At 44.1% G+C, this 15,351-nt stretch overlaps 1 protein-coding gene across 1 annotated transcript in view; it reads left to right on the forward strand.

Moving 5' to 3' along the window:
- The first annotated feature begins 2,993 nt into the window (after nucleotides 1–2,993).
- CCDC33 (coiled-coil domain containing 33) overlaps nucleotides 2,994–15,351 on the forward strand; it is a 103,429-nt gene continuing 91,071 nt past the window's right edge. Inside the window, exons 1-3 of the mRNA XM_088148180.1 lie at nucleotides 2,994–3,303; nucleotides 4,798–5,273; nucleotides 6,110–6,334. Of these exons, the coding sequence (XP_088004306.1) occupies nucleotides 2,994–3,303; nucleotides 4,798–5,273; nucleotides 6,110–6,334 (1,011 nt within the window). The remainder of the gene's footprint in view (nucleotides 3,304–4,797; nucleotides 5,274–6,109; nucleotides 6,335–15,351) is intronic.

The raw sequence follows: 15,351 nt of genomic DNA on the forward strand, positions 1-15,351 counted from the left end.
GTTGAGCTCGCAGCAGAGAGAGGAATTTCCTAGAACTTTAGCCCCTCTACAGTTAAGAAGGATTGGCTTGGGGCCAGCCTGGGGCTCAGAAATTGAAAACAACCCGCCTGGCAGGCAAGGTGGGGGTGGGGGAAAGATTTATCTAGCCTAGTGTTGGAAGGGCAGCCAGATGGAAGGTTTTCCCCCATCAGGTCTTCTCACCTGCTGGTAACATCTCAGAGTTGGGCTGTAAGCTTTGCTAGAAGGATCAAGTCTCAAGATTCTTCTCCTAGGGTGAAGTTTCTTCAGGCCAAACACTAAATAAAAATATAATCATGTGTAGGATTGGACCTGTTGTTAGATAGAGTGGAGCACCTGCTTTCGGTGGAAGAAGCCAAGAGGAATTTGCAGTCATAAATCCCCAGTTGTACTTTCTGGTCTCCACTTGCCTTCCCATTGTCTCTCGGATCATAAATTGTGTGTGTCCCACAGACTGTGTTTCAGCTCCTACACTAGACTGTGGTCCACAGGAATGATGGGATTTCTGTCTTGTGCTAATGCTGAAATAAAATGGAACAGAGGATGGGGTTGTGGAGTACCAAACAGCAAATTATTGTGTATAGATCCTGATAATGAGGACTAAAAAAGATAAGGTTGCCCTCACGTTGAGCTCATTCCTGGTGACTTCATGGATACATCTGTAAAAAAATTTTTTGGCAAACATAAGGAAATGTTTTCCCATTGCATCTTCAAAAGACTCCCTACCCAGTTTAAAGCCTGGGGATTCTCTGATAGTTGCCCATCCAAGCATTAACCATCCTCATCCCTACTTAGCTTTCTGAGATCAGCCAAAGTTGGCTAAGTGCTGCCACCTAGCTGGAGGCTTGTTCTGAATGACATGATTATGTCAACGCTGGTATTAAGGAACAGCATTTTAAGAAGCTTTGCTGTTTCTTAAGAATTCAGCTGGTTACCAGTTTGCACACTGGCAGAGTTTGAAGCGCTTAAGGATGGATGGTCATTGTGAGGAAAAGTTTAGTAGCTTCTTGCACTGAACACAGGTTGAACTAGACAGCTTCTAAGCTTCTAAGCTCTCCTCCAAGAGCATTAACGGCACTGGAGCAAAAGCTGAGAGATCACGAATTCTAGTCCTGCCTTTGGTGCAAAAGTCAGCTGGGTGACTTTGGGACGGTCACTCCTTCTTAGCCCTTGGAAGAAGAAGGCAATGGCTAACCACTTCCAAAATGTTGCCATGAAAACTTCAGGGACTTCTCCATGTGATTGCTATGGACTTGACAGCCTGCATGGTGTAGTGGTGAAGGCACCAGGCTAGAAACCAGGAGACTGTGAGTTCTGGTCCTGTCTTAGGCACAAAGCCAGCTGGATAAATTTGGACCGGTCCCTCTCCATCAGCCCTAGGAAGAGAAGACAAGGGCAAACCAGTTTTGAAACTGTTGCCAAGAAAACCACATGGTCTTCACCAGATATTAAGACTAACTTACACAAAAACATTAAAAAGGTGTCCCTTCTAGCTTATACATTCTATGCTATCTACCAAGCTTTAAATTTCAGGATCGTCTGTCTTTCTACTAATATTCCCTTTAATTGTACTCTTTTCCAAGAGTGCTAGGATGCTATCAGACACGTGCATGTTGGCTTTAATCCCATACGTCCTGATTTGGGAGCGAACTCCAGTTGTAGTCCCCCTATTATGTGCATTTTTATACACAGCTATCCCTCCTATCGTGAAGATTCCTATTGCTCCTTAAACACTAAGACATATATTATGGCCTATGCTTTTGTGGGGGATCACTCGCTTTATCACAAAGAACATTTTTCACATGGAAAAATTTCTGAGAGGTAAGTTTCTGTTCACCCATCCGACGCTGCATACTTAATTCTAACTCATATTTAATTTAGGCTCTGGTTTTTTTTAAGCTATTGATTTTCTCCAGTTTCAATCGTTGGGTACCAGAGTGGCTGAATTGTGAAACTGAGTTGATAATTTGGAGAGAAAACTGTCGCCTCTCTTTTCTTAATTGTTCAGCCCTTTTGCCAGATTGTCGTTCTGATTAGATTAGCAGAGGATTGCACTGTTCTTTTTGGATCTCCCCTTCCCCACCTTAAGAACAATTTGTCACAGGATGCCTTTAAAACATCTAGGCTCTGCTTTTGAATTAAAGCAGACCCAGGGGGGCTCCACCTTGCAGCTCAGAGTATATGACCTGCAGACAACATAGTGCTTGGTACTGAATAGGATTCCTGCTCCTGAAATAAAACATGTCGGGGTTTGCAAAAATATCTCTATTGATTGGGCCGGTTTGCTAAAAAATTAAAAAATCAAAGCAACCCATTTTGGTATGAGGGAAACAGCTGGCAGGAGTCACTTTGATCCCAGTGTGTTTCTGGGGCAGAAAATGTTTTTGCACAGAGCATTTTCCTCCTCCTCCTTTTGCTAGAGAAAGGCTCAAACATGGCCTTGTTTATCCAAGGGCATGCAACACCTTGTGTTAAGTTGCCATGGCTTTGTGCAAACAAATGGAGGGAGCAAAGCTTTTGTTTCCTTCTACACCTTCTTCAGAGTTTTCTCTCTGAGGCCCGAGTGCATTCTCCAAGTTTGCTCCCATTCAAGAATTGGTTTCATCACTCGGTTTTCAGTCTGAGCACATTTCTCTGAACCAATGGCCAGCGAGTAGCTTCACCTGCATGGAAAAGTGAGGAGAAAGTCTGATTTTTGGAAGAGCTGTTGCGGGCTGATTTGAAGAGGGCCAGGGGCTGTACAGAAACAAATCCTTTCCCACGGAGTGTGCATACCTGTTGCTGAGAGATCAGGGCTATGTTAGACAACTACAACTCTTCAGCGATGGCACCATCTCCATGGTCCCAACACGAACTCCTCTTTGGAATATAGATGCCATGCTACTAATGTGGCAGGTGATGAAATCATTGACTACTAGTCTGGACTATCCATACTTCTTTGGAGATCTTTCTTCTGCTCTGGGATACTCCTGGCCATGGCTGGAAAGGCAGGTGAGCCCCGTGTCCCTGCCACCTTGCAGAAATCCCGCCTGAAGGCCGAGGAGAAGGTCCTGGATTTTGACTTCCAGCTGGAGAGCGTGCAATTTAATGAAATAGGGAGGTACGCCCTGCGGCTGACGGCAGAGAATCCTCTGGTGGAGGGCTCTGGAGCTGGGGTGCAGCTGCGGGTGAATGAGGGAGAAGTCCTTCATACAAACACAGCCACCACCGATGTGGTGGAGCAGACCAACCTCAGCGAAGTCTACATGTTTGAGAAGCGGAGGTTTCTCTTCATCCTGCCCAAAGGTAAGAGGAGCCGGGGAAATGGAGAAGAGGCAGAATCTGCCTTCAGGGGGCTAGAATGGGCATAGGGAGACAACTTCAGGAAGGGAGTAATCAAGTCTAGCATTGCAAAGCCAAGGCACTGCAGGACTTTGGTGCTTTGTGAAGTCTGGAACTGACTGACTAGGGTTAAGGAGCAGGGAGATTGAAAGATTGCACTGCAGACCCAGAGAGTAAGAGACCTCTTCTCTTCTCTTCTCTTCTCTTCTCTTCTCTTCTCTTCTCTTCTCTTCTCTTCTCTTCTCTTCTCTTCTCTTCTCTTCTCTTCTCTTCTCTTCTCTTCTCTTCTCTTCTCTTCTCTTCTCTTCTCTTCTCTCCTCTCCTCTCCTCTCCTCTCCTCTCCTCTCCTCTCCTCTCCTCTCCTCTCCTCTCCTCTCCTCTCCTCTCCTCTCCTCTCCTCTCCTCTCCTCTCCTCTCCTCTCCTCTCCCTTCCCTTCCCTTCCCTTCCCTTCCCTTCCCTTCCCTTCCCTTCCCTTCCCTTCCCTTCCCTTCCCTTCCCTTCACCCTACCCTTCCCTTCACCCTACCCTACCCTATCTTTCTTACTTCAGACACCAACCCCTGGCAGTTTATACACCAAAGCAAAACAAGATCAAACCATAATCTTGATTAAACAAAAGCAAAAAGAGTATCATAATCTCATAACGACAGCCAGTTCGATGTAGTAGTTAAAGGCACTGGAACTAGACACCAGGAGGTGTGAGTTCTAGTCCTGCCTTAGGCACAAATCCAACTTTGGGCCAGTCCCTCTCCCTCAGCCCTAGAAAGGAGGCAAGCTCAAACCACTTCTGAAAGATCTTGCCAAGAAAATAGCAGGGACTTGTCCAACAGCAGCCAAGACTGACTTGAAGGAACACACACACACGAACCCCCCCCCCCAACTACAGTACTGTTTTATCTTGGCATTCAGCTTTTTTTTCTTGAGCTAAAATGAGCAGACACTATTGGCAAACCTTGTAATAGAGACAGAGGAGAAAATCAGGTTATTCCACTACCTTGGCTGAAAGGTCATCTGTCTCTGGCTTCCATCAGGCTACCTGAACCATGTCTTCAATCGAGGAGTGCTGGAACTAGCTTTTTTGACCTCTTCCCTCCCATCACTCTTTCCTTCTGCATTTGTCTTTTGTATCAGAGGCCTGAGGGCAGGGACGATCACACTGCTCATCTTTGTGGGTCATTTTCACAGCCGTTTTAGGGGGGCAGGCAGGCTGAAGAGAAGAAGAACGATGCTTTAAGTGACAAGTGTCGCTATTGTGAGATGGGTGGCCGTGTACATTATTTAAATAAATACATGTAAATTAAAAATAAAGGAAATAGAATGAGAGTTCAGTTCTGATGGCCTACTTGCTAACTTTTGCAAAAAATAGATAGCTGTTGCCAGAGAAGGTGGGAGGAAAAGGGGGCTCCCATGATCTTCCAGCTATACTGCAGATTTTTTCTCCCTTCTGCAAAAATATAGGTTTCTGCAAAAATGATAAAAACCATGATGCCCGGCTGCGGATTGAAGCCTTGCGCCTGCACGGTTCTTTCCTGAAGACCGGCGTGAAGACGGGGGAAGCATTCTTTGCTATTTACCCCCGCACGAACCAGCCCAGGATGAACCTTTTTGCTAGCAAGGAAGAAGATTTATATCGTTATAGCGATATTATGGTGCTGCTCCGGGCTGGGACCGATGACCTGGCCATGCACTGTGGACGGTTGGCCTACACGGTATCGTTCCATGAGCACCGGCCTGGTGCCAAGAGAGAGAGACCCATCACGCCACGCCACCTTTCTCCTTTGCTACCCCGCAAGGAAGGAAAGATGCAGATGGAGGTTGGAACCACTTTCCTGACTCCCTTACACCTGTTGGGGGTCCCACCACAGACGACCCCAGGCAGTGCCTTCGAAGGACCACCTGTGGTGTCACCAACGGCAGAATTCCAGACTTGTGGGGTAAGGCGTGTCTGGCTATCGGTGTTAACCTGACCTTTTTTCTTCAGGGGGGAGCGAAGGAACATGAATCAAAGGGGAAGGGGCGGTTTTCATCTCCTCTGGGACGGAAAGCTTGGCTGTAAATGGAATGAATGCATCATTGTTAGTGTTGGATAAGCAAAGTAGAGCGAAGTCAGTGAAGAACCTGTCATGGTCTGTGGGAATGACCTTGGGAGACAGGAGGGAGAGCTGCAAATGGGACAACCGGTGTGTAAAAGGTGTCTCAGCCCACAGAAAGAGGGAGGGGGTGGGAAACATCTCAGAAGGGACCCTCCCCAGTTTTCCGGAGAGTAAAAGGAAAGGAGGGGAGAAATGCTTTCAGTCTGGCAAGATTCTGTTAATGTAACCTTAGAAGAAAGACAGAGATAGTACTCCTGGTTGTGCTTTTTGCCTGGACTACCTCGCAGGGCTAACAGACCTCTTCTGTGAGCCAATCCAAGCCAGAGAAAGACTTTCTGCCCAGAAGTCGTTTGAGCTGATTCAGAAGCCGCAGATTCAGTTCTTCAAATTGGCCTGCAGATTTGATCCAGAAATTTCGTCCTATTAGGCAATTCAATAAAATTCAATAAAGTTGATTTCAAGATCCCAATCGAATGTTCGCCTCCTGCTCCTTCTACATACAGTATCACGGGTGGCCCCAGAGGAGGTCAAGAAAGTCAAGAGGGTAGCCGTGACACTGCAGTTGAAGCCCCAGGGGATTCAGCTGTGGGACTGTGGTGGCCATTTTGTCTTTTTGGACCCCTCTGCAGATGCCCTGGTACAATCGTGCGGAATTCATTTCCTCTCTCTTTTCTTAGCACTCCCCGTACGGCCCACCCAAGTCGCAGAAAGAAGTCCCCAACAAAGGCATCCGAGACTTTTCTGAGGAGCAGCAATCTTTCTGGCCGGCTTCCTCTTCCTCCTCCTCCTCCTCGCTCACACCAGCTTTGCCAAGGAGATTGCCAAGCGATGCCAGTCTCCACTTGCCTTCTCCAGGGAACAGCCCAAAGCTAGCTTTGGCGGGATCTTTCTTGGGGTTGCTGGTAAGTCAGGAATCTGCACAATCAACCATGAAAATGGAGCATTTATCTGCTTTTGTTTGTCATCTAGATCCAAACTAGGTTCAGCCAGCAACGTCCAGAAGCTGTTGCTCCTTGGTGATAGTGCCAAGGATTCATTTGTTTTATTTATGTATGAATGAAAAAAAAATGGTTTAATTCCCTCCACTGAGAGCTTTGCAAGCCCTCAGTGGCGTATTCCAGTAGCTGTTGAAGTAAACCATGGCCCTTCAGGAAATCTTTTCGTTGCTCTGGGCTTGGGTTTAATCCAAAACGTGCCCAGGATGACTTCCAGAGACTTGCAGAAGTGTTTACAAAATGGAAACGTTTCCCATGGCTGAAAGGGAAAAGGATTCAGTGCCTGATCAGAGAGTCATTGTGTTGTCTAACTACATTGGTAGTTAAATGGAAATGGAAATGAAACAAATTCAGGTTTAATTTTTGTCGAAACAATGCCCACTAAGTTTGGAGGGTGGTCCCAGGCTGCCATTCCAAGGTGCCTGTTGCCCTTAGCCCCAAAAAAGTTGCATCTCCTACAGGAGTGTCTGTGACCCAAATAAAAGAGGGGGCAGGGCTGCCCTGGGGCAGTTGTGGCTGCCGTCTTGACTTTTTTGACCTACCTGTGGACACCCTGACCCCTGCTCTGTTTTAAACCATCTGTGTCCAACAATAACAATACTTCAGCTTATTGCTGGGTGACACTCCTGAGGAATAGCATTTTTCTCCCAAGTGTGTATGTGTGTGTGTGTGTGCGCGCACACACTTCAGTTATGTATTTTATATAGCCGTTTGCTTTTCCAAAACCATTTGGAAAAAGTCCTTGAGATCTTGAGAGAGCGCACAACTTCCATGCTCTTTATAAAGGCAACTCAACTTTGTTCAGGCTTCTCCATAAGCCTGAAAAAGAGGCAACCATTTTAAGGAATCCACTAAGTAAAGTGAAGGCATCTTTTAAGACAGTAGCATCTTTTATTTTATTTTTTTTTCCTTAGACGGAACAGAAGCTTAGAAGCAGAAGGTCCTTTAATGACTAGCAGAGACATTCTGTGCTTAAGCACAGTCTGGAGAAGTTCTGAAGGATGTACAGCCTTTGTATTTTTTATTTTATTTTATTTTACTTTCAGCCTTTGTATTTTAGGTTAATTGGATGGTTTTTGTTCTGATGCTATGAGCTGCATCAGAACAAAATGAGGCATGAGCTGGGGTTAGGATCAGTAACATCAAATTTGAGCCAACAGATGAATAATAGGGGGTTTTAATATAGTCTAATTGCTGCCCAATATATAGTTCCCTCAAAATCTTCTTTGCTTTCACTTCTTCCAGATGGGATTACTACAACCGATTCCCAAAACTTTTCACTGGTCCCAAAAGGGTTAAAATGTACATGCTTCCATATTTAAATATTAGCTTGTTTTATCTGCCAGACTGCTTTATCTGATGCTAAAACTTTTGATGATATCCATACCTGGCTGTTTGGAACTTTTGCTGGTCACAATTGTACAATTAATAAACAATGAATGAATTGTAATGTTTATGTCTGCCCAAAGTCCCAAACAGCAAAGTACGGATACAATCAAAAGGTTTAGCATAAGGTAAAACAGTTTGGCAGATAAAACAAGTTAACAGATATTGCAGAAAACCTTTGAAAACTCAAAATGTATTCCTTTATTACTAAAGACCTTGTTCAAAAGAGTTAAAAATCTGGCTGTTGCTGCTGCAATGTTAGGATTTTTATCTGAGAGTAAAAATTTAACATACTCAAAGATGTCTCTTCCTAATCTCTATTTTAATGTTTGCGCTTGGAGTTTTTACGGGATACATTTGAAAGGAAATTGATGAATTTCAGCTCCACGAACGGGGGACGAGTGTCTCGCCTGATGGTGAATGAAAACACGTCCTTGTCGTGCTTTTGTTAGAGTGACACTGATTGTGAGCTCGTAGCTGGATGGCTGAGCATGGACAAAGGAATACAAATGTTTCTTAATATCTGTGGATTAGTGTCTCTGATGGGACAGTCCCCATATTGGGAAAATGATCTACATTGTAGTGTGAAATGGCGACGTCTTTTCTTTACGCCTTTGAAGAAGGCCACTTCGTTCCATGATGGCAAATAACTCGTTCTATTTTTGCCTTGAGCTTCTTTGATCTTTTGTTTGTTCAAGCGGCATAAAGTGTAACTTCTTTTTCTTAAAATTAGCACCCTCATCCTAAGTTTAGAGCAATGTTTTAAGGAGGTGTGAAGCTGAAGTTAGCAGTGATGATCCGGGCATCTTTTATTTTTTTTGGCTTATATGAATGATTACTTTTAGTCTACTTGGAGAAACATTTGGGAATGCATAGAGTCAGCCCCAGTGTTTTCCCCAGGGACATATTGGACAGGGAAGTTGTGTGTAACACACTGAAGAGTGGGTTTCCTCCTTCCTGCTTTCTATCTCTAATATGAATCTATGTCTCTGCTGCAGCCACTAACCAAGTTAACCAAGTGACCAAGCCACAACTGAGGGTCCCAGAGAGCTCCTGGATGCAAAAGAAATAGCAATTAATTTTAATCAGGCCCTACTGCAAGGGCAAGTTAAAATCTCAGGCTGTGGTCTACTTAGAAAGAGGGCACGGGAGTGCAACCTGTGAAAATGGGGCTAAAATTTTCCCATGCTAATGCTCTGTTGGAAAGATCAACCAAGGTCACAATCTTTAAAATGGAAAGGAAAGTAGAACCCCTGGACTGAAGGAAACATGTGCTTGATTTGCTTAGCATGAATGATGACTTTGACCTTCAGAACAATTTCTTGCACAGAGCCACTGGCTTGACTTGATTTAAGAACTGGGTGGGAGTGGTTGTGCAAGAGAATTTCTTTCCCAGCCTGGGAGTGGCAGTGTGGAGGAGTGTAGACTGAGGGAAAGTGCAGGTGGAAGTTGTGCATGAACACGACGTAGGAGGTGATAGCACAGGAGAAGAGATTCACGTGGGGTTGTTCCTCCAAGTGGACATCCATGCTGAAGCGATGTAGAACCAATACATGGTTCCACTGAATATTTGTGCTATTCGGAACTGAAGCCCTCTTGGGATCAAAGGCCCACAGAATGAGTATGCTGGAGAAAAGAAGTCACATCCTTTATATTTGGGGAAATGGCTAGCAAGAAGGCACGCTAGGGTAGAAAAGGCCTGATCAAAGGGATTTATTTGGAGAAAAGAGTAAGAAGGAATACAGGGTTTGGGGGCAGATTATTCTCCCCAGATCCCCAAGTTGCACCCTGACAATTAAATGTACTGAAGTCTGAAGACATGAGAAGTGAAATAAAACAGAATAAGAGAGTTCTGTCCCACCTGAATATTGAAGGAGCTTGTGTATCCACACCTGAGCTGTCACATGTTCACTGATAACAATGAAAAACACCCACAAAAAATCCCTGTTTGCTGCCATGTAGTGAGAGTCTAAGATCAGTGTTTCTCAACCTTGGCAGTTTGAAGATGTGTGAACTTCAACGCCCAGAATTCCCCCGCCAGCCATGCTGGCTGGGGAATTCTGGGCATTGAAGTCCACACATCTTCAAGCTGCCAAGGTTGAGAAACACTGCTCTAGATATTTGCAGCCTAGATATGTCTGTCTTGGTTTAGGGCTGTTCAAATCTACAGTGTTCAAATCCCAACGAAGGTCTACAATGTTCAAATCCCAATGAAGAAAAATCTCTTGAAACTCGTAATAAGTTCAAAAAGAAGTTCATTTATTGCTGGGGGTTCTGACATGCTGCTACCAAGATGTAGAAGATCAACCAGGGTGATTTACACTGAGGTCTACTCAAAAGTAAGCTCTATTGAGTCCAATTGTTTTTCTTCTCCAGGACGGTACCTATAGGATGACACCCTTAATGCAGAGCCTCCATACTTCTAGATAAAGAAATGCATTGTAAAAGTATGGAATGGACAAGCAACTAACCAGCCAAAAGATTCCATTTAAAAAATCTCGTTAATTTCATTTCATCATAGTTACTTTGCATTCTTTTTATTTTGGCTTTTGGGCGTTGTGTTTTTGTGAAAACTAGTCCTACCTTCAATTATTTGTAACTCTTCATTTTCCTTCCCTCTTTCTGTCTTTCTGTCTTTCATTCAAAAGACTTGTAATTTCAACTATTTCCTCTCTGAACATCTTAAATTTTCAGATGATTCAGACACAAATGAATTCTTTCTCTCTATTCCCCCCCTATCCCTGCATTAATTTTGGCTTTTCATATTTGTTTTTATATTAAAAAAATAAAAATTAATAGAGGTCTTTTTGGTTGGTTTCATTTAACTTGTAAAACATGCTTTTAAATGAATGCACCTCTGCATTTCTGATTTAAGTCTTCTCTTAAACAAGTTCGTTCGTGATATGGTGATGTTTCTCCAAAACAGCATTTTTAAATTTTACTATGGAAGGTTGGCAGATGTAGAGAACCAGCAAATTTGGCATAGAACCTTCCAGCATTCCACCCATATTGATGGTTGATTGACTACAGGTCAAAAATGACCAAATGGGAGCCCTAGATTTACAAGGGAAGACATGTTGACCAGGAGCAACAACAGAAATGAACTCATTTTAATTCTCATCCAAATTTCCAATTTGCAGAGTACAACAGCTCCAATCTCCCACGTCAATATGAAACCTATAAGGTGCAATTGAATTGCCAGATAAATTAGCATAAAAGTTCTAAATTCAGATAAAATGATCATGTTTTGAAAAAGATTAACCTTTGGGGAGCAATTAAGTTAGTGGTGCGTTTGTCAAGGCAAGACATTGTAAGTCAGCTCTTATAAAGCCATCAGTGTGAAATAAAACTCCAAAGTTGATGATTTGTGATATTGCACATCGGCCATAAAAAGCGAACAATTACACATTCCTCTTCAATACATTTGGGGTTCTTCAGCTGAAGAACAAAACCAAAGCAAACATCAAGTAAAAACACTTCAATAGTTTAACCCTGAGCCTTGCTTGTAATGGACCAGAACAACCTTTTTGGCCTAAGATCTATATTTGGGCATGGAAAGCAAAACCCTCATGTGAAGTAGGGAATGGCTGTTTTTTCCTCTCACCCTGTTCTTTCAGCAACTCCCTTTCTTTCTAACGCTCCCTTCTATTTTCCTTTTCTTCCCTAGTGGAGGGGCTGATGCTTGTTAGGGTCTTGATGGCCCCACATTTGTCAGACGTCTGAACCAGGCTTGCAAACAACTTTTGAATTTAGACCAAGGGTATACACCCATGTAGTGTGTACTCCCGTGATGCTGCAGTTGCAGGTCCTACAGACTAGAAGGTTTTGGGTAATGCTTCTGAAATACAAAAGATATCAAATTTCCAATTTGAAGTTGGAAAAAATCAAAGTAAAAGATCTTGGATCACGTTGGAGACTTCTGATGAGTTTTGGGGAGAAGTGCGATGTTAGAACAGATGTTTCTCCAGACACATCTGTGTGTGTCTTTTTTCATGTTTTCTTTTATTAAAAACCTCCCCCTCCCTCCAGATGAGTATCAGCTTCAAGACATTAGGGTTATTTCAAGAGTATGTGATCTAAATTAAGACGGTGAAAATGTTAAGATGATTCTGTAACAAGCAGGTGGGAAAATAAAAAGAAAGAAGGAGAAAACAGGTGTGATAAGGAAAAAGGAGAAGAGAAAAAACGCTTTCTAGCAAAGACAGAATTGCAGAGTCAACCAACTGATTAAAACATTGGTTGGAAGTCTTTGTTCTTGCCTCTTTGTTCAAAGAAAACTCCGTCAAACATCAACAGAAAACATGGCAGGTATTTACTAGCAAAGCTTTTGTATGTTCATGGTAAACAGCAGAACAATGCTTTGGCCTGACCTATAATTAACCTCATGTTGTCTTCAGCTCTACTTTTTGGTCCTTCTTTTGTGCAAAAGAAGAAAAAAGTGCATGGACCAGCTTTGCTTTGGCTCTCTGCCATCGAAAGGGGTTGGAAGAGCGGCCCGTGGCTCCAGAGGAGTTAAACCACACATGCTGGGAAGGGGGGAGAGGGGGAAAGAGGCCTGCTTTGAAAGCTAAGGGAGATGCTGGTAGAGGAGGGCTACAGATGGAAAAAAGGGAGTGATGGATGAGGAATTTATGGGCAACGTTATGCAGTAATTGACTGATTCCTAAACAATGCCGTGGAGGTCAAATGTGGGGTTAAGCAAGTCGATGGATCAAGTCATCCAGTGTGGCAGAAAAGCAGAGCCAACGTGGATGTGGCCCAAATGCACCTTTAAGGGAGCCTCATTCATCTCCACCTCTTTCCCCTTGCCGGCCTCTTTCCTTGGTAAAGGCAGGGCCCCAATCCTTTGTGTGCATTTGCAACCCAGCTGTTTGTGCTGTTCCTCGCTTCGGTTGGTCACGTGGACCCGATGGTCTCAAGCTTTTCATTGGGACCTCATTGTACGTGTCAAGAATCAGAGGTCTTTTGCCAGAATGTGCCGGAGAGGGGAATTTACAAAGGCATTAACAAAAGAAGCAGAGGCCGGCTGAGAGATCGCTAACGAATTTTTACTTCTTCATCAAATCTGTCTAGATAATGTATTTCCAGGCACGAGCAGGGAGGCTGAGCTGGTTGCAAAGGTGCCACTTGTGGAGACAGACATTCGAAATTAGTCTCTTATTACAATGTACGAGAGAACTCTACCATGAAACAGAGACGTCTTATCCTAACCCTTCTGCACGCTGAGGAAAAGACAACTTCACAATAAATCAAATTGTGGCATGAGAGTTTTGTGCAGCAAGGTTCAAAGTCTTGGTTCCTTCAGACGGGAGGGCTGGCCCTGATACTCTCTGCTTCACCTGTCTCCCCCACAGAAGGCACATAGACCATCTTCCAATGCAAGGTTTGGTTTTCTCTTTGTTTTTGTGAATCTGAGAAATTAGCCATGCATTTTTTTCTGGTTCCCTCTCCAGAGAAACCCAGGCTGGGTACATACAAGAGATTAAAACCCTAAACTCAGATGATCAAAACACACTTCTTGTATTTACCTAATGTGGTCTGCATATTAGAAAACCTTATATGTCAATACTACAATAAGTCAATATTAAAATCAGGCTCCCCACCATCTCTCCCATGGACTCACTTTTCCTTATGGCTGGCTGAGGAGTTCTGGTAGTTGAAGTCCACACGTCTTAAAGTTGCCAAGGTTGAGAAACACTGCCTTATGGTTTTCTTAGCAAAGAGAAGAAGACTACCTCCCAGATATGCTGTAGCAGTGAAAGGTCGACATTGCCAGGGGTTGAGCTGGATATGACCTTGGAAGTCTCTTCCATCTCTTTGATTCTGGGTTTTCTACATCACCCAAAGAGTGAGAAAGCCGGCTATCGCTCAGTTAAATAAATGGCATCTCTGGAATGGATTAAGTTAATGTTTCAGTTTAAATATGTACTTAGAATTTAAGTGGATCATAAAAGGAGTCTCATGACAAACGTCAAACCTTTCCTAAGCAGAGGGATGGGATCAAAGCTGATAGATGAAGGCAGGATTTATGGGAACTTTCAGCCACTAAACCCAAGTGTTTTCGGTCCTTCTGTGCAGATATGTGAGGGAACCATTACTGCCCTTCACTGGAGAGAATTCTCTATTAGGCCCGTGATGGATGATATCCTGTCTCTTGTTCCCCAACCAGTGTTGCCTTGTTGATGGATTTCTCTAGCCTGTGGCTGTCATTCATCAGGCCTGTATTGGCCCTTGGGCCTTGGTGGGTTTGGTAAGACTCCTGGGCTGTTCAGGGATTTGTCATGAGGAAGTTGGCGTGAGGCTTGGTGGGGATGCCCGAGAGGCAAAAGCTCCAGCTATACACCAGGAAGCCCAATGGAGCTAAAAAAAACACGTCTTGGCCAAATCTATGGGCCCCGCTTTCTCTGGGCTGCTTAGCGCATAGGGAGAACAATTTGCAAGCCTTTGAATGGCCGTCAAGCCCAGGAGATGGATTGATCAGCAGTAGTTCCAGCGCTGGGATAGAGAGGATGAAAAGGCAACCACACGACCTCTTTGTAAGACTCCCCCCAAAGGCCAGCTTGAGCAAATTACTATAAAGGCTGAGTTTATGCTACACGCCCTTTCCTATATTCCAATTTTTATATACGAAAGCAGGGTGGGAATGAAGGAAGGCATAAGGAAGAACAGTCCTGCAGGTGAAGAAGAAATCTCCAGAAGATGGAACAGCGGTTAACCTGAACAGGCTGCCTGGGGAAATGCTCACTTCCCTGATGCATTGAGCTCTGGGTGGAGGGGGAGACCCCCCCGAAAGAATCAGTTGCAAAAACTGTAATACATTAAGGAAAGGTAATTATGAGGTATTCACCACCAGCTTCTTTTCTCTATAATAATCGCTCAGCTAGTGACAAATGTCTGCCCGTACAAGACACTTAAATGGGCTTAAAAGGGGGAAATTGCTTTCTTTTTTAATACATGGGGGGGGAGGAATGATTTCTATTATATAGATGATGGGATTGAGAGAAAGGAGGGGTTTTGCAGGAGCAGGGCTGACAGATGTAAGAATGGTAGAAACTCGCTGAGTGAGGCAGACAATGGGTACGGCACTTAGCCGACCCTTTTAATTATTTGCCAGAGAAATTGGGGCAATTCTGCACAAATGGGTTGGAATGAATGCCACAAGAAAGGTTACCCTGAAGGGGTCCAGAGATCACAGCTGTTTTTCTTCCTTGGATAAATGGCTTCGTTCCATCTTTCCTCGGGAACCTTCCTTTTCCCTACAGTTTACAGGGAGAGGGAGCAGCATTGCCCAACTCCAGCGCCAGGAAGCTCTAGGGAGCTCCTGAAAGAGATGGCGCAGAGGGCAACATTTTATGGAACCCACACCCTTCCGGCCATATTACACAATCCCTCCCAAGTGATTAATATGCAGAATAGCTCTCTGGAGGATGGAAGCACGAGCTCTGTGGCAGGAACGAGAATAAGCCCATCAGTGTATCATTGCTAGGTTTAGCAATCTGTAGCAACATATATGCACAACCTACTTGTGTAAAATATTA

This window comes from Python bivittatus, unplaced genomic scaffold, assembly GCF_059951505.1.
Source record: "Python bivittatus isolate LINGU-HERP-01145 unplaced genomic scaffold, Pbiv_v1 ctg000530_np1212, whole genome shotgun sequence".
NCBI classification, from domain to species: Eukaryota; Metazoa; Chordata; class Lepidosauria; order Squamata; family Pythonidae; genus Python; species Python bivittatus.